The sequence below is a fragment of the Scyliorhinus canicula genome, chromosome 5 (assembly GCF_902713615.1).
Source record: "Scyliorhinus canicula chromosome 5, sScyCan1.1, whole genome shotgun sequence".
Lineage (NCBI taxonomy): Eukaryota > Metazoa > Chordata > Chondrichthyes > Carcharhiniformes > Scyliorhinidae > Scyliorhinus > Scyliorhinus canicula.
In genome coordinates this window covers 158,795,994-158,812,812 of record NC_052150.1, presented here as the reverse complement: position 1 = coordinate 158,812,812, position 16,819 = coordinate 158,795,994, and the positions used below count along the sequence as shown (strand labels likewise).

General features: G+C 43.7%; 1 protein-coding gene across 2 annotated transcripts; it reads left to right on the top strand.

Annotated features, from left to right (window-relative positions):
- Positions 1–298: 298 nt before the first annotated feature.
- Positions 299–16,469, top strand: gatad1 (GATA zinc finger domain containing 1). Of its 2 annotated transcripts, XM_038797902.1 has the most exons (5): positions 301–610; positions 7,040–7,165; positions 10,321–10,380; positions 12,328–12,511; positions 15,053–16,469. In XM_038797902.1, the coding sequence occupies exons 1-5, from the start codon at positions 419–421 to the stop codon at positions 15,241–15,243; spliced, it is 753 nt and encodes a 250-aa protein (XP_038653830.1). In that variant the 5' UTR covers positions 301–418; the 3' UTR covers positions 15,244–16,469. The 2 variants fall into 2 exon arrangements, with proteins under 2 accessions (XP_038653831.1, XP_038653830.1); XM_038797903.1 differs by lacking the exon at positions 10,321–10,380 and having other exon boundaries at positions 299–610.
- The last annotated feature ends 350 nt before the right edge of the window (positions 16,470–16,819 follow it).

Below are 16,819 nucleotides of genomic sequence, written 5' to 3'. Positions count from 1 at the left end.
GGCCTCTCGGTCCTCCCGAGCCGTTGGGGGGCGCGGCGGCGGCCCCCCGGTCCTCCCGCCGTTAGGGGGCCCGGCGGTGGCGGCCTCTCGGTCCTCCCGAGCCGTTGGGGGGCGCGGCGGCGGCCCCCCGGTCCTCCCGCCGTTAGGGGGCCCGGCGGTGGCGGCCTCTCGGTCCTCCCGAGTCCGCTCTCCGCCCCCCCCCCCCCCCGTCCTCCCGCTGTTAGGGGGCGTGACGGCGGCGGCCTTTTGGTCCTCCCGCCGTTAGGTGGCGCGGCGGCGGCCTCTCGGTCCTCCCGCCGTTAGGGGGCGCGGTAGCGGCCTCCCGGCGCTCTATCTTGGGAAGGCGAAGCTGGCTTTTGCGGTTTTGGGCGCCGGTTATTTTTGGTCTTGTGAGTGGGTGCTCGGTGAAGACGCGGAGATGCCGCTGGGTTTGAAGCCGTCCTGCAGCGTGTGCAAGGCCAACTCCTCGACCATGTGGAGGAAGAGCAATCAGGGCGAGATCGTCTGCAACAACTGCGCCGGTAAAACCCCCGGACCCGGCTCGGTGTCCGGCTCCAGCTCGGGGCCCGGAGCAGCCCCGGCCGCTCAGCAGAGCAATGGCGGCAAACAGGTGAGGCGGCGGCTGGAACTGGCTCCAGGGGAAGTGGGTTGTGAGCTCCAGGTCAGGCCAGGCCCTTCGCCCTCTTTCCAGAGTTTCTGGGACTGGGAGCCGGCTGGGAAATTAAAGACACTGGGAGGAGATCCTGGGGTCATTTCTGCTGCAGCGCATTGATCAGGGAGATACAAACATATACATTACGAACAGGAGGAAGTCATTCGACCTTTGAATCTGCTTCCCTATTCATTTAAATCATGGCTGATCGGACTGCGATTTCAACTCCACTTTCCTACCTGCAACTCACTCCCTCCCAAGACTTTTGACTTCCTTGTTAGTGAGGTATCTAATCGCTACTGCTCTCTAGAGAAGAGTTCAAAATACTCTATAGAGAAGAGTTCAAAATATAAGGAGACCCCTTATATTTAAACCTGTCCCTCCTAGTTCTAGACTTTTCCCACAAGTGGAAATGCCTTCCCAGTATTCACCCGGTTGAGAGTCCTCAGGATTGTGCATGTTTCAATAAGGTCACCTCACATTCAACCTCTTCAACTTTTAATAAATAACCCTTTCATTCCAGGAATCAGTCGAGTGAACGTTGTCCGAACTGTTTCTAAATAATTACAGAATAATGCAGTGCAAAAGAGGCCCTTCGGCCCATTAAGTCTACACCAACACATGAAAACACCTGACCTACCTACATAATCCCATTTGCCAGCACATGGCCCATAGCCTTGAATATTATGCTGGGCCAAGTGCTCATCCAGGTACATTTTAAGAATGAGGCAACCTGCCTCTACCACCCTCTCAGGCACTGCATTCCAGACCGTCACCACCCTCTGGGTAAAAAAAAGTTTTCCCTCAAATTCCCCCTAAACCTTCTGCCCCTCACCTTGAACTAGTGTACCCTTGTAACTGACCCTTCAACTAAGGGGAACACAGCCACCACCGAGGCACAGTGGTTAAAACTGCTGCCTCGCGGCGCCAAGGTCCCAGGTTCGATCCCAGCACTGGGTCACTGTTTGTGTGGACTTTGCACATTCTCCCCGTGTTTGTGTGGGTTTCACCCCAACAACCCAAAGATGTGCAGGGTAGGTGGATTGGCCACGCTAAATTGCCCCTTAATTGGAAACCATTAATTGGACGCTCTAAATTTATTTTTAAAAAGTTAAGGGGAAAAGCTGCTGCCTATCCACCCTATCAATGCCCTTCATGATCTTGTACACCTTGATCTGCTCGCCCCTCAGTCTTCTCTGCTGCAGCAAAAACAACCCAAACCTATCTAACCTCTCTTCATAACTTAAATATTCCACCATAGAATCCCTACAGTGCAGAAGGAGGTCATTTGGCCCATTGGGTCTACACCGACCCTCTGAAAGACCACTCCACCCAAACCTGCTCTGCTACCCTATCCCAATAACCTTTTAACAAAACCTACACATCTTTTGAACATTAAGGGGCAATTTAGAATGGCCAATCCACCTATCCTGCACATCTTTGGATGGTGGAAGGAAACCAAAGCAGCTGGAGGAAACCCAAGCAGACACAGGGAGAAAGTGCAAACTCCACACAGTCGCCCAAGGCCGGAATTGAACCCGGGTCCCTGGCGCAGTGAGGCAGTAGTGCTAACCACTGTTACCATGCTGCCCTCCCAGGCAACATGCTGCAGTGCAATCACATCCTTCCTGTAATCTGGCGCCCAGAATTCCACGCAGTACTCCAGCTGTGGCCTCACCAAAGTTCTGTACACCTCCAACATGACCTCCCTGCTTTTGTAATCTGTGCCTCGATTAATAAAGGCAAGTGTCCATATGCCTTTTTCACCACCCTGTTAACCTGTCGTTCTGCGCTCGGAGATCTGTGGACAAACACACCACGGTCCCTTTGTTCCTCGGAACTTCCCAGTGTCGTTTCCTTATCACATTACTCCTTCCAGAGTGTATCACCTCACACCTTTCAGGGTTAAGTACCATCAGCCTCTTCAGCCTCTTGACCATACCATCTATATCTTCCTGTAATCCAAGACACTCAACCTCACTGTTAACCACCCGGCCAATCTTTGTGTCATCCGGAAATTTACTGATCCTCCCCCCTACGTGGTCATTTATGTTGTTTATATCAATGACAAACAATAGGAGGCCCAGGACAGACTACTATGCCACTGACTTCCAGTCATTAAAGCAGCTGTCTGTTATCACCCTCTGTCTCCTCCAATGAAGCCAATTTTGAATCCACCGTATCAAGTCATCCTGTATCCCATGTGCATTTGCCTTCTTTATAAGTTTCCCATGTGGGACCTTGTCAAAGGCTTTGCTGAAATCCATGTAAACTACATCAACTACACTACCCTCATCTACACACCTGGGCACATGGTCAGAAAATTTGTTCGGCATGACCTCCCTCTGACAAAGCCATGCTGATTATTCCTGATCAAGCCTTGCCTTTCCAAGTGGAGATAGACTCTATCCTTCAGAATTTTCTCCAATAGTTTCCCTATCACTGATGTAAGACCCACCGGTTTGTAGTTCCCTGGCTTATCTCTCCGACTTTTTTTAAATAGTGGGACCGCGTTAGCTGTTCTCCAGGCCTCTGGCAACTTCCTGAGGCCAGAGAAAATTACAAATTTGGGTCAGAGCCCTGCAATCTCCTGCCTCGCTTCCCACAGTGTACTGGGACACAATTCATCTGGACTGGAGATTTGTCCACTTTTAAGCCTGCCAATATCTCCAATACCTTGTCACTTCCTATGACAATTTGCTCAAGATCCTCCCACGTCTCTGTCCCAGAGGTCTATATCTTCCTCCTTATTCTCTTGGGTGAAGACAGATATGAAGTATTTGTCAAACACCCGACCAATGTCCTTTGGTTCCACCCACAGATTTCCCTGTTGTTCCCTAATGGTCCTAACTCTTTCCCTGGTTTACCTCTTCCCATTGATATACTTATAGAATATCTTGGGATTTTCCCTACTTTTGCCAGCCAGCGCTTTCTCATATCCCCTCTTTGCTCTCCCAATTGCTTTCTTGAGTTCCACCCTGCACTTTCTTTACTCAATTAATGCCTCTGTTGATTTGCTCCCTTTGTACTTGTTAAAGCCTTATCATCGTATCCTGAATGCCTCTGGTCATCAGTGGTTCTCTGGGATTGTTACTCCTTCCTATTACCCTAGAGGGAACATGTTAGTCTCTCTCTCTCTCTCTCTCTCTCTCTTCCCCCAGAGCCGGGATCCCCACTGCTCTTCTGTATATTTCCCCACAAGTGACTCTTTCCAGTCGATCTTGGCCAGATCCTGCCTTATTTTAAAATCTGCTCTCCACCAATCCACAACCTTTTTTTGCAACTTGACCATTTTGTGTCCGTAACAGACTTAAATTGTACTGTGTTGTAGTCGCTATCACCAAAATGCTCCCCCACCAACTCATCAATCACTTGTCTAGCTTCATTCCCCAGAATTGTGTCCAGCAATGCACCGTCCCTTGTTGGACCATCTGCATACTGAGCTAAAAGGTTCTCCTGTATGCATTTTAAAAACTGCATTCCATCAAAGCCTTTGACACATTGACTATCCCAATTAATGTTGGGAAAGTTGAAATCGCCTAATATAATTACTCTATTATTGTATTTCCACACCTCTGCGAATTGGGCACATCTTTGCTCCTCAATTTCATGCTGACTATCTGGGGGTCTATAACAAATACCTAGCAATGTGGCTGTCCCTTTTTCGTTCCTAAGCTCTACTAACAAAGCTTCATTTGATGCCCCCTCCAAGATATCTCTCCTTACTACAATGACTGACTCCTAAACTTTTAAAAATAAATTTAGAGTACTCAATTATTCTTTTCCCAATTAAGGGGGAATTTGGCATGGCCAATCCACCTACCTTGCACATCTTTGGGTTGTGGGGGTGAAATCTATGCAGGCACGGGGAGAATGTGTAAACTCCATACAGGCAGTGACCCGGGGCCGCGATCGAACCCGGGTCCTCAGCGCCGTATGCAGCAGTGCTAACCACTGCTCCACCATGATGCCCAACTGACTCCTTAACTGATAATGCAAGCCCCCTCCTCTTTTATCTCCTCTGCCTCACCTGAAGATTAAATATCCTGGGATGTTGAGCTGCTAATCCTGCCCCTCTCTCAACCACGTCTCCGTGATGGCTACCGTATCACAATTCCATGTGTCAATCTTTGCCCTTAACTCATCCGTTTTACCTGTAATACTCCTGGAATTAAAGTAGGAGCCATACTGCCTTGTCTTACTACCATGAAACTTAATAGCCTGTATTCCCTCTGACTTGATCATCTTTCTATGTTATGCTGTAACCCTGTTCTGCTAACAATCTGTGTCCCTTCCCCTGCCGAATTGGTTTAAACTCCTCCCAACAGCACTAGCAAACCCGCCGGCAAGGATGTTAGTCCAGCTCGAGTTCAGATGTAGACCGTCCAGCTTGTACAGGTCCCACCTTCCCCAGAAAAGGTCCCAGTGGTCCAGGAATCTTAAGACCCTCCCTCCTGCAACAACTCTTAAACCATGCATTCATCTGCGCTATTTTCCTATTTTTGTACTTGCTAGCATGTGGCATTGGGAGTAATCCAAAGATTGCAACCCGAGAGGTCCTGCTTTTTTAGTCTACTACCTAACTCCCTGAATTCTTGATGCAAGACCTCATCCCTCTTTCCACTTGCGTCAACGTGTAACATAGAACCAAGCACAAACTTGATGGGCTCATTTTGTGCTGGAGCTTAATCGAAATGTAAACATTATTCATGAAAGACAGGGCAGAAATGAGCAAATGAGTAGGATTCAGAAATCCAATTTAACTTTAATTGTAAGACTCAGGGTCTAAGTATGAGACCACTCTGGATACAAGTGTGTTCAGACAAGATTCACCAGTTTATTGAGTTATCAAAATGACAGCAGAAATTACAAACCAAATAGATGCAGCTGCTCGACAGTGGAACTTTGAATCTCGGTCAGCAGGGTCGCTCTATTTCTCCAAACTTCTTCTTTCTTTTAACTTGTATCTCCTTTCTGTGCCTGGTATCACCGAAAAGCAGGTCTTATTCTCTTTCCAAATCACAGCTGCAACCTGACCAGTGGTATCCCTGAACTATGATTGGTCTATGTAATACATGATTAGATTATGGTTGACTAGGTGAGGCATGTACGGTGGGTGCATGGCCATCTCCTGATGTAAATTCTTCAGGATAAGAACACGGTTCGCTCATTGTCTCAGACTTTGTGTATTTAGTGTGAATTTCTAATTAAATCTGGCACTTGTAGTGTCTGGGAGTATTGTTGATTTGATCAGTTTTTAAAAGCCTGTGCTTTTTGGAAGGTGTCCTGCTGGGAGATACTGTGGCTGTTATGTTTAAAGTGGTTATTTTACTTTTCGGGCAGATTGCAAAGCTATTTATAATTTTAAACAAAGCAATATCGACCTAATACAGAGAACTATGCAGTGGTTAACACTTAAAATATATGCAAAGTGTGTGTAACATAAATGGATTACAATCATGGGCATTTAAAAGGTGGGCTAGGCAAAATATTCTTAAACATCAGTTATGGTTGGTACAGCCGCATTGATTAAAGTCAAAAAGATTGGATAGTTCCAAATCTAATCATCCACTAACAGTTAGATCCTTTGATTCCATATTATGACTAAGCTAAACTGCTAACTCCTACGATATGATGTTGAAATGCTATTAAAATTCTCAGTGGTTAAGTATTAACTGGCTATTTGGTCATTAAGGAAATTATAATTGATATGAAAATAGAAAATGCTGGAAGCGCTCACTCAGTCTGGCAGCATCTGTGGAGAGAGAAACTAAGTTAACATTTCATGTCAATGTTGTTTCATTAGAGCTATTGTTTAGATTTAACTTGTTCTTCTCAAACATTTTCCAGTCAAAATTGCTCAATGACAACTGCCATTCCCATCCTGCAGGCCGTGGCAAGTTCTGCAAATCCACTTTCTGTTCAAATTAACTCAGCGTGGACTAGATATGAAAGTTGGGAACTTCTAAGCGTTTAGCCCATTGAGGGACCTCTCCTGACGCAATGTGACTTGTCCCCTATTTAGTTTTTTTGAGAGTCACCTTGTTAGTATTTCTATGTAATTATTTTTGCTGAGCCCACTCTTGAAAAGATTTCAGCAAACTACTTGATCTATGTTGGTGTTTCTTGAGCTCTATTAGTTGCACAGATGACTCTAATGACATATTCCCTCTAAGCAAAGACAGATGAAATCAAACTTAGAGATGCCCTTATCACTAAATGAGCCCAGATGTTATTTTTAATTAGTTAATTTGTTAACTGTGTTGGGCTATCTTTAATATTCTGTTGAAATATGTTATTTAGTAATGCATACCAAAAATATATTAATTTTGGAGTAACTCTGAAGTTACTTATTTATTTTCATTGTTTTTTTTAATGTTTTGACAGGCAAAGCAAGAAATTCATAGGCGCTCTGCAAGGTTACGGAACACAAAATACAGGTCCATGCCTCCCGCTGAAAAGAAAGTTTCTACTAAAGGAAAGGGACGTAGGCATATATTCAAATTGAAAAATGTAAGGCGGTTCAAAGATGCAATTTCAAATATTTAAAATTATGGAGGACAGAGGGGGAAATTCTTGAAGCAATGGGGCGGTTATCCTTGATCTATGTTATACCATTTCATCATAGATTGAAAAAAATGATCTAATATACAATACTTTCTGACAAACTTTCTCTGTGCAGCACTCATTAATTTTTGATGCCTTATTTTTGTTCTTTGAAGTAAATCTCCATCCTGAATTGCTGATTGGATTTTTTTTTTGCATTCTGGTAAGTAATGGATCCCTTATTAAAATTCGAACTTAAAAGAACCAGGATGTGTATGAAGGACTAACTTGTCTAATTCTGTTCCTGTGATTTATTAAAATCTCTTTTTTGATGAAAAACTTCAGAAAGAAATTGCTTTGCAGTGAGAACCTACTCTCATGGACTTGTACCATGACAGCAACAGTTATTTGTTTGGACTGTCCCAGGAACTGAACTTGCCAGTAAACTCTCAGTTAATGGCCGTTGTATCTTTTAGCACTGTGTTATTGGGGGAGTATATTTCACCCTGTTTCTCATGGACCTTTTGACATGATGCAGTGGGTTTTACTCATGCTTCTCTGTTAAATCCATTACATCAACTAATGGGGAAATTCCTGTAAAAAGCACATAACGAGAACAATTCAGCATTGTGGAATCTCAATGATTTGGTTTTGAATTGGAGCATAACACTGACATTTAATAAGGGACCTACTGGCTTTCAGAATAGTAAAAGAAGAGTATTAGATATTGCATTTTCCATAGCACTGATATACTTGCATGATGGATGGGCATGTAACTCAGTCTGGGGTGCACAATCATTTGCTCATGGAATAATTTCCCCCTCCTATTTTAGACTCTTCATTGCCATTTCCCAAACTTCAGTTGTCTTTTAATGGTCCATCTCCAATTCCCAGTTTCACATTTCTCAACAGTTGATAGGTTGGATAATACACAAAAAGCCAATGTGAATTCAAATCAAATTTCCTGCACTCTTGAGGGGGAATCCCCATGATTGGTTGAGTGTTTCATACAAATGTGCAGGTTTTGTTTCTTTGTTTGTAACCTTATATGTACGTGCTTGTAGAGTCTACGGTGAATTGACCCCTCAGTCCTTGCAAGCTATCACTCCATCTCCAATGTTCGTTTCCTCACAAATTCTTGAACGTGTTGCCATCTCTCAAATCCAGACCCGTCATTCCTGGAATTCCATGGTTGAATGCCTCCAATCAGGTTACCCCCCAATGTCATAGTACCAAAATGGCGCTCATTAAAGTAAAATGATACCCAAAGATCCTAACATTTGATTCCTTGTTTTAAATCCTCCATGGCCTCAGACCTCCCTGTTTGTAATCTCCTCTTGAGATATTTGTACTCTGCTAATTCTGCCCCCTTGTGCATCCCTGATTTTAATTCATCCACCATTGGTGTCTCACTCCTCTCTCTCTCTCTTCTCTCTCTCTCTCTCTCTCTCGCTTCTCTCCCTCTCAAAATCCTACCATTCTGACCAACATTATCACATTACAGAACAGTCCAGCACAGAACAGGCCCTTCGGCCCTCAATGTTGTGCTGAGCCATGATCACCCTACTCAAACCCACGTATCCACATTATACCCGTAACCCAACAACCCCCCCCCCCCTTAACCTTACTTTTATTAGGACACTACGGGCAATTTAGCATGGCCAATCCACCTAACCCGCACATCTTTGGACTGTGGGAGGAAACCGGAGCACCCGGAGGAAACCCACGCACACAGGGGGAGGACGTGCAGACTCCACACAGACAGACACCCGAGGCCGGGAATCGAACCTGGGACCCTGGAGCTGTGAAGCATTTATGCTAACCACCATGCTACCCTGCTGCCCCCAACATTATTCATTAATGACTTGGATGATGGCATAGAAAGTCATATATCCGAATCTGCTGATGATATAAAGTTAGGTGGTATTGTAGAAAGCCCAGATGATAACATAAAATTGCAAGGAGATATTGACAGACTAGGTGAACGTGAAAAATTATGGCAGGTGGAATTCAATGTGAGCAAGTGTGAGGATATACTTTTTGAACCAAGAAAGGTTAGAGCAGAGTACTTTCTAAATGGAAAGAGGTTAAGTACAATGGATATCAAAATAAATTTGGGGATTCAAAAAGGCTAATGGAATACTAGTCTTTATAACTAGAGGATTGGAATATAAAGACACGGAAGTTATCCTGCAGCTATACAAAACTCTGATTACACCCCACCTGGCGTACTGTGAGCAGTTCTGGGCACCATGCCTTGGGAAGGATATTTTGAACTTGGAGGCAGTGTAAGGTTGGTTTACAAAAATAATACCTGGACTTACAGGGGTTAAGTTACAAGGATTAGGCCTGTTTTCGCTAGAATTTAGAAGGTTATGGGGTGATCTGATCGAAGTGTTCAAGACATTAACGGGGAAAGACAATGTAGATAGAGATAAACTATTTCCACTGGTTGGAGATTCTAAAACTAGGAGGCATAGTCTAAAAGGTAGGATGGTAGGAAGCACTTCTTCACGCAAAGGGTGGTAGAGATATCGCTTCTCTGCCTTCTGGCTAAGATGAGCGTGAGGTCAGGTGTAATGCCTGGATCTGGTATGTCTCTCTTGTGGGGACCATGAATTGGTTTCAATTTGAATCGGTTTTTGGAGCATGCAAGGAGCTGGATTAGGGGTCTGCCTGCCTCTATCCACACTCTTGCGCTCTGGCTTTGTAACTCTGATAAAGTAATAAAAAAATGGGTGTTAGAGATTTGGAACTCTCTCCTAGGAACAGCAGTTGAAGGTAGAACAGTTGTTAATTTTAAATCTGAGATAGATAGATTTTTGATAAGCAAAGATATTAAGGGATATGGGCCAAGGCACCAAAAGGCAGTGTTCGGCCCCATCAGCCATGATCTCATTAAATGGCGGGCCAGGCATGAGGAGATGAATGGCCTACTTCTGTTCCTATGTTCCATTTGCTCTAATATTTCTATGGTTTGGTGTCAACTTTTGTTTAAGACACTTGTGAAGCATCTAGAACATTTCATTACATTAAAGTTATTGAATTTAGAATAGTATTTTGAATGTTTGTTGGGAATAGTCTGAATTTTCATTTACAGAAACTGCTGTGGTATTTTGCAGCCAATTAAAGCACCAAAATCTGTCTCTACGATAATCACATCTGAATCAATTTTCTACGGGGTAAGAACATTTTAGCAGTATGTCATTTTGTTTTATATATCTATATTGAAAATATCTACTGGAGAAAATGCTTAAGGCATTTTTGGGGAAACTATTTGCATGAATCAGCTAGTGCAAGACCTACTCATGGAAAGTTACATTGTTGTGATCCCGAGACCGATAACTTTTGATTCCCAGGACTTAAAGCAATTGTCCAATCAGATTTAAGTTTTGAGACTTTTACTGCAACAAACAATGTCCATGCTGCATATATACGGCATAGCACACTTGCCACAGAATTGCAGTCTTCGGCAAACAGGCTAAAGTGTCTACCAGCTTCCAACAGGTTCACATCTTCACGTTTTGCCAAGTCAGTGTCCAGTAATCATTGAAGGTCCTCTCTCTCTTTTTGGTACCCCCAAAACAATTTTCAGCAGTAAGACCCACTCAGGAATTTCTTCTCTCTGCCCACTAAAGCAAATCTTTCATTGTCTTTAAATCACTGTGGGCTCCTTCTTTTCAGCCAGTGGATATGTTTCCCCAGCATTCTGCCTTGTAGCTAACTCAGATGTCAGCCTTTTTACTCTGTAGACCACAGCAACCTTATCTCTCTGATCTTCGAAGTCCCTGAGACAGAAAGTCTGCACCAGCAGAAACATCAGCACCTGCCTTTGTTTTCAGGTGTTAAACCTAACATACAACCTGGCGCCCTGGTTTCCATGGTAACCAAGCCGCACAGATTTGTCAGGCAGAACTCGTAGCGGTTTACGTGACTCTCCATTCACCATTTTACCTTGAAGACAATCCAAAGCATAATCATATTTAACCTCACGTTCATAACAATATATATAATTGTTAACGGTTGATTCTCAACTCTGGTAGTGTGCCCCTTTAAGGGGAGGGTTCTTATAGGGCCATGTGACCTGTTGGGCCAATTGGGCCGCACGCTTGAATCCTGGGGCTGAGCGTGGGTTTTCCTAGCTAAAGTCATCGGTAGCATTTTTAAAATATACGTTTAAGAGTACTCAATTATTGTTTTCCAATTAAGGGTCAATTTAGTGTGGCCAATCCACCTATTCTGGGTTGTGGGGGTGAGACCCACACAGACACGTGGAGAATGTACAAACTCCACACGGACAGTGACCTGGGGCCGGGATCAAACCCGGGTCCTCAGTGCCGTGAGGCAGCAGTGTTAACCACTGAGCCATCGTTCTGTCCCTTTGGTAGCATTATTATCATTCTCTATGCATAGTTATGTTGTTAATAAATAATTCTATAGTTTCTCTGTTTTGTAGTAGCCACCCCTTCCAAATTTTTAGATCAACAATTTACTACTTTGTAATCTTTAAGTAATGTATTTTGTCTGGTTTGAAATGTGGCTGAAATTTCAGAAATTAGCATTCTAGAAATTGTGTACTTCCCCAGTTTCTTGAGCATGATTTTCTCTCAGTTTATCCTACACCTTACCCTGCGGGAACTTGTCCTTCTTGTAGTTTTAGGGTGAGATACTCCCTAAAATTTCTGGTCTTCATTCCTAATCCATTGACTCATAGTGGATGTGGTTCAACTGATGCTAGCCATCCAGTTTTCACATGTAAATTGGTGTCCAGTGGTGTAGTGTGGTCGATCACGAAATGGCATAAACACTAAACTGGTCTTGTCCTCCTAAAAACTGTATGAGTGCATTTTAAAGCAGTCATTGAATTGTGCTCAGGAAGAGGAGGCTGAACTTACTTTCCCCACTGCCACCCCCAACTACTCCAAAGGGTACAAAGCCAATTCTAGTGTTAATATTACAGCCAAGATCATATTATACAACACAAGCCAGTGATCACACCCAGGACCTATTCAGAATCTGTGACTCCCCATTATATTTACCCACTGGGTCATTATTCACTTGGCTTTGGATTTTCAAAAGCATTAAAATGTGTTTTACTTAAGGGTATACGTTCTTTCAATATATTTTAGGGTATATATTACCAAGTTGGAGATATAGTCTCTGTTATGGATGAAGATGATGAAAAGATTTACTACGCTCAGATCCGAGGATTTGTGCAGGATCAATACTGCGAGAAGAGTGCAGTGATCACGTGGCTTATCCCAACTCAGGCAAGCTCCAAAGACCAGTTTGATGCAGCAACTTATATACTTGGTATGTAATAAGCTGTTTCTGTCTATAGTTCAAAGCTTGCTGATGGCACAAAGATAGCTAAGAAAATAGGTTGTGAAGAAGGCATAAGGAACCTGCCAGAGGATATAGATAGGTTAAGTGAGCAGAAATTTGGAAAACGGAGTACAGTGTGGGAAAATGTGAACTTGCCAACTTTACCAGGAAGAACATAGAGAAAGAGCGCAGTGGATCTGGATCTTGAATCTCGCAGAAATTAATCTGCAGGTGCAGCAAGTGATTAGAAAAAGAAATTAAATATTCTTTATTAGAAGGGAATTGAATATAAAAGTAGGGATGTTTTACCGTGGGGCACGATTCTCTGGCCTCGTTACGCTCTCGCTCAAGCAAAGCAAGGCCAGTGAATAGTGGGAGAGGCCTAAAAGGAGAACCACGCCAGTCATCAAACAGTTTGCAATGCAACCGGCCGGCTCCCATAGGCGAAATCGGGATCTTGCCACAGGGTGGCGAGAAACCAATTATCACTACCTAAGCCCTATTTCCATACAATTAACAGGAGTGACCCCATTCCAACGGCCTCCCGTCATTCATCGGTTTCCCCAGCAAGTGCTCATGCTGGCGGCAATTAGTACTCCTTTTGAAAAAGTGAACCTGGCGGAAGGGCATCTGCGGGGATCCGAGGAGGTGGGTAGCCATTTTTGATCACAGGCAAAGAGCCCCAGTGCTCCGCAGTGGGGGTGGGAGATGTTCGGCTGGGGGGGGGGCGGACCGCACGGCACCAGCATGCCAACCCCTGGATCATGTGTACCCATTCCAGGAGCAACACTAGCCCCTGCCTGTCTACCCCACAGATCACCCATAAGCCCACCGACTCTGGCCGTGTGGCTGAAGACTATTGCTAATAGGGAATTGGCATTCATGGTTATGTGAGCACTTCACACAACCCAAGTGGATTCCTGTGGGTAGGCGGGCCATGTAGCATGTGGGAGCCATTGCCTCGCATCCCAAATACCTTGATGCATGGACACTGTGGTTGAACACTGCGGGAGGCAACAGCACACATGCAGCAGCCAATATCTGAACACCCAGGGGATGGGGCACAGCTCCGGGGACATATCTACGACCTGAGGGTGGGTAAGTGCTAGGGGGAGTGGAGAGATGGGCAACGGTTTTAGAGGTTACCAGGCAAAGGTTACCAGGACTTGATGGTCTGAGTTATAAGGAGAGGCTGGATAGGCTAGGACTTTTTTCCCTGGAATGCAGGAGGCTTTGGGGTGATCTTATAGAGGTCTATAAAATAATGAGGAGCATCGATAAGCTAGATAGTCGACAACTTTTCCTAAAAGTAGAGGAGTCTAGAACTAGAGGGCATAGGTTTACGGTGCGAGGAGAGAGATACAAAAGAGACCAGAGGGGAAATGTCTTCACACATAGGGTAGTGTGTATCTGGAACGAGCTGCCAGAGGCAGTGGTCGAGGCGGGTACAATTTTGTCCTTTAAAAAGTAGTTACATGGGCAGGGTGGGTATCGAGGGATATGGGCCAAATGCAGGCAAGTGGGACTAGCTTAGTGATAGAAACTGGGCGGCATGGACAAGCTGGGCCGATGGGCCTGTTTTCATGCTGTAAACATCTACGACTATGAGGTTGGGCTGCATTACAGAAGAAAGTGACATGTGCTTGTGGTCGAGGGTATTGTGTCACTGGTGTCCAACAATGCTGTACTCTGCTGATAGTCCGGTCCTGTCTCCTCCCCTACACACTCTCTGTCTCTCTCTCTCTCTCTCACACACACACCCCCTCTCTCACCCCCCCCCCCCCCCCATCCCCCCCTGCGCGCGTGTGGCCCATGCACAGCCATGCCCCCCTGTCCGTGTGCTAACTTCCAGACGCAACCTCATCAGAGAGGTGGAACTCTGGGGAGCTGATGGCCACCATCCCAACTCCATGCGACGAATCCGGGTTGGTACCCAGCACCCTCTCCTCCTGCTCAGGCGCCCATAGGGCCCTGGGATTGTCCTTGGGGCGGAGGGGCAGCTGGTTCAAACCCTGGCTCGAATGCTCCTCTGTGATTGGACCATGCTCTGCAGCGCCTCGGCAATGCTCAACTGCAACTGGGATGAACTCCGCTGCACCACGGCCATTCCCGTCTGAGACAGATTCAAAAATGATGTAGCGCCAGATGTTAAATTTAACATCGATCTACTCCAAAATGAAATTTTTTCCATCACTATGCTAATTTTGAAGTATGCACTCCAAGATGAAAAGTATAAAAGGACAGTTTGCTGGCATTGCAACATTCTCCTAAAAATAATTGTTTTATATCAACATTCACCACCTGTTATTTTTGAAAATTGATCTACAGCATACTGTAACAAGTATAATGACCCTAATATGTGAGAACAATTTGAAAATTAACAAATTACAATTGCTGAGATTTTCCAGCATTTTCTGTACCTTTTTAAACGGGTTCATCCCAGTATTTGAGTTTTCTTTGAGTGTTCAGTATTATTTGGAAAACATGTGTTTAGGTTTTATTTTTAAAATTGTTATGCTTTCACTTCAGGACCAGAGGAAGACCTACCAAGAAAAATGGAGCATTTTGAATTTATCTGTCATGCACCTTCAGAATACTTCAAATCACGATCTACTCCATTTCCAGTAATTCCAACCAGACCTGAGAAAGGATATATCTGGACCCGTGTTGGACCAACCCCTGCTATAATGGTGAAAGAATCGACAGGAAACAGTTTATAGCCAAGACACTTAAGTCTTTCTTAAAATGAATATATAAAATGTATGAATATTAAAATTTAGCAATATAACTGAATCTTAGCCTCATTAAAAGGTGAGCTGTTTTAAGTGTTCACATTTTTAACATCATAGGATTCAAACTATGTTGACCTGAGATTTCCGACCTCCAAAAATTCAGTTTATGGCTGACACATTTCTAAAAATTAGTATTGCAAAATTTATTTTTGACATGAGGCTGCAGGAACTTCTGCAGAATATTAGTGATCTTTTTAAATATAAATAAAGTCTGTGTCTGTAAATTTTTAACCATATTCTGTGGACTTGTACATTGTGCCACTATTGGATGCAAGTCAGTCAGTGGACCAAATCCATGTCTCGGACCTGCAATAAACGAGTTTGCAGATGGTGGCATTTAATTTTATACATTAAATAACTGATATGAGCATGGGAAATTAAACACTTGTACCTTTGTATTAACTATTTAGAAATTGCGATAAATATGGGGAAACTTGAAGAAAATCCATATTTGCTGTTTCATTAATCAGACTTAACATGTCAAGTCCAAATAGAATATTATAGATAAAAGCAAATTACTGCAGACGCTCTAATCTGAAACCAAAAGAAAATGCTGGAAAATCTCAGCAGGTCTGGCAGCATCTGTAGGAGAGAAAAGAGCTAACGTTTCGAGTCCAGATGACCCTTTGCTAAATCTTTGACAAAGGGTCCTCTGGACTCAAAGTTAGCTCTTTTCTCTCCCTACAGATGCTGCCAGACCTGCTGAGATTTTCCAGGATATTATAAATTTTCAATTGAGGTTTTCTTAAGTAAAATGTTCCCCTTCTAGTAAATCAGTATAACAACATGTTTATGATTTCTTTGTCGATGCTGTGATGGGGCATGGGAATTATAGGTTGAATGAAAGGGGTGAGGGTCAAATTACCCATTTCCTTTCGATTGAGAACATTTATTTGTGTACGATCTAGACTTGAATGTTATACTGACTGTGCAATAATTGTGAATGTAATCAAGTGGCAAAGCTGAGGTTAACTGTTATAGAAACTGAATGTGATGCTTAATTCCAAAAGTCTTTGAATCCTGGTGACGTTGAATGTGGCTGTAACTTTTTATGCACTGTAGAAAAAGTTGAAAGAAGTGTGCATTGTGCTTAGTTTTGGAAAGTATATAAAAATTCTACATCGAAACAATTACTGATTCGATCCCTTCTGCAATCCTGCCTAATTGTTTTTCCTCTAGCTACCTCCTGAGTTACCATGACCAAATCAATACACAGCATTCAAAGAAAAGTTGTTTTAGAAGACCATCTTAATTTCCATGCGCAAGCACAATGTGTGCTCAGGAAAGCAAGCAGGTCTCAAGATAATGGAAGCAATAAACAAAGTTTTCGCAATGCGGGCGTGTGCATACACAAATGTTTGAAGGTGACAGTTGGGAAGACTTTTTTTAAAAATGTATAGGATCTTTGGCTTTCTGAACAAGCGTAGAATACAAAAGTAAGGAATTTATGCTAAACCTTTGATGAATCATTGGGGCCTAACTGGAATATTTTGACCAATTCTGA

Bases quoted from the DNA above. Each gene is read 5' to 3' on its own strand.
- gatad1 (XM_038797902.1), top strand. From the start codon at position 419: ATGCCGCTGGGTTTGAAGCCGTCCTGCAGCGTGTGCAAGGCCAACTCC. The intron at 611-7,039 runs GTGAGGCGGCGG...ATGTTTTGACAG, and splicing joins AGAGCAATGGCGGCAAACAG to GCAAAGCAAGAAATTCATAG. The intron at 7,166-10,320 runs GTAAGGCGGTTC...GGTATTTTGCAG, and splicing joins ATATATTCAAATTGAAAAAT to CCAATTAAAGCACCAAAATC.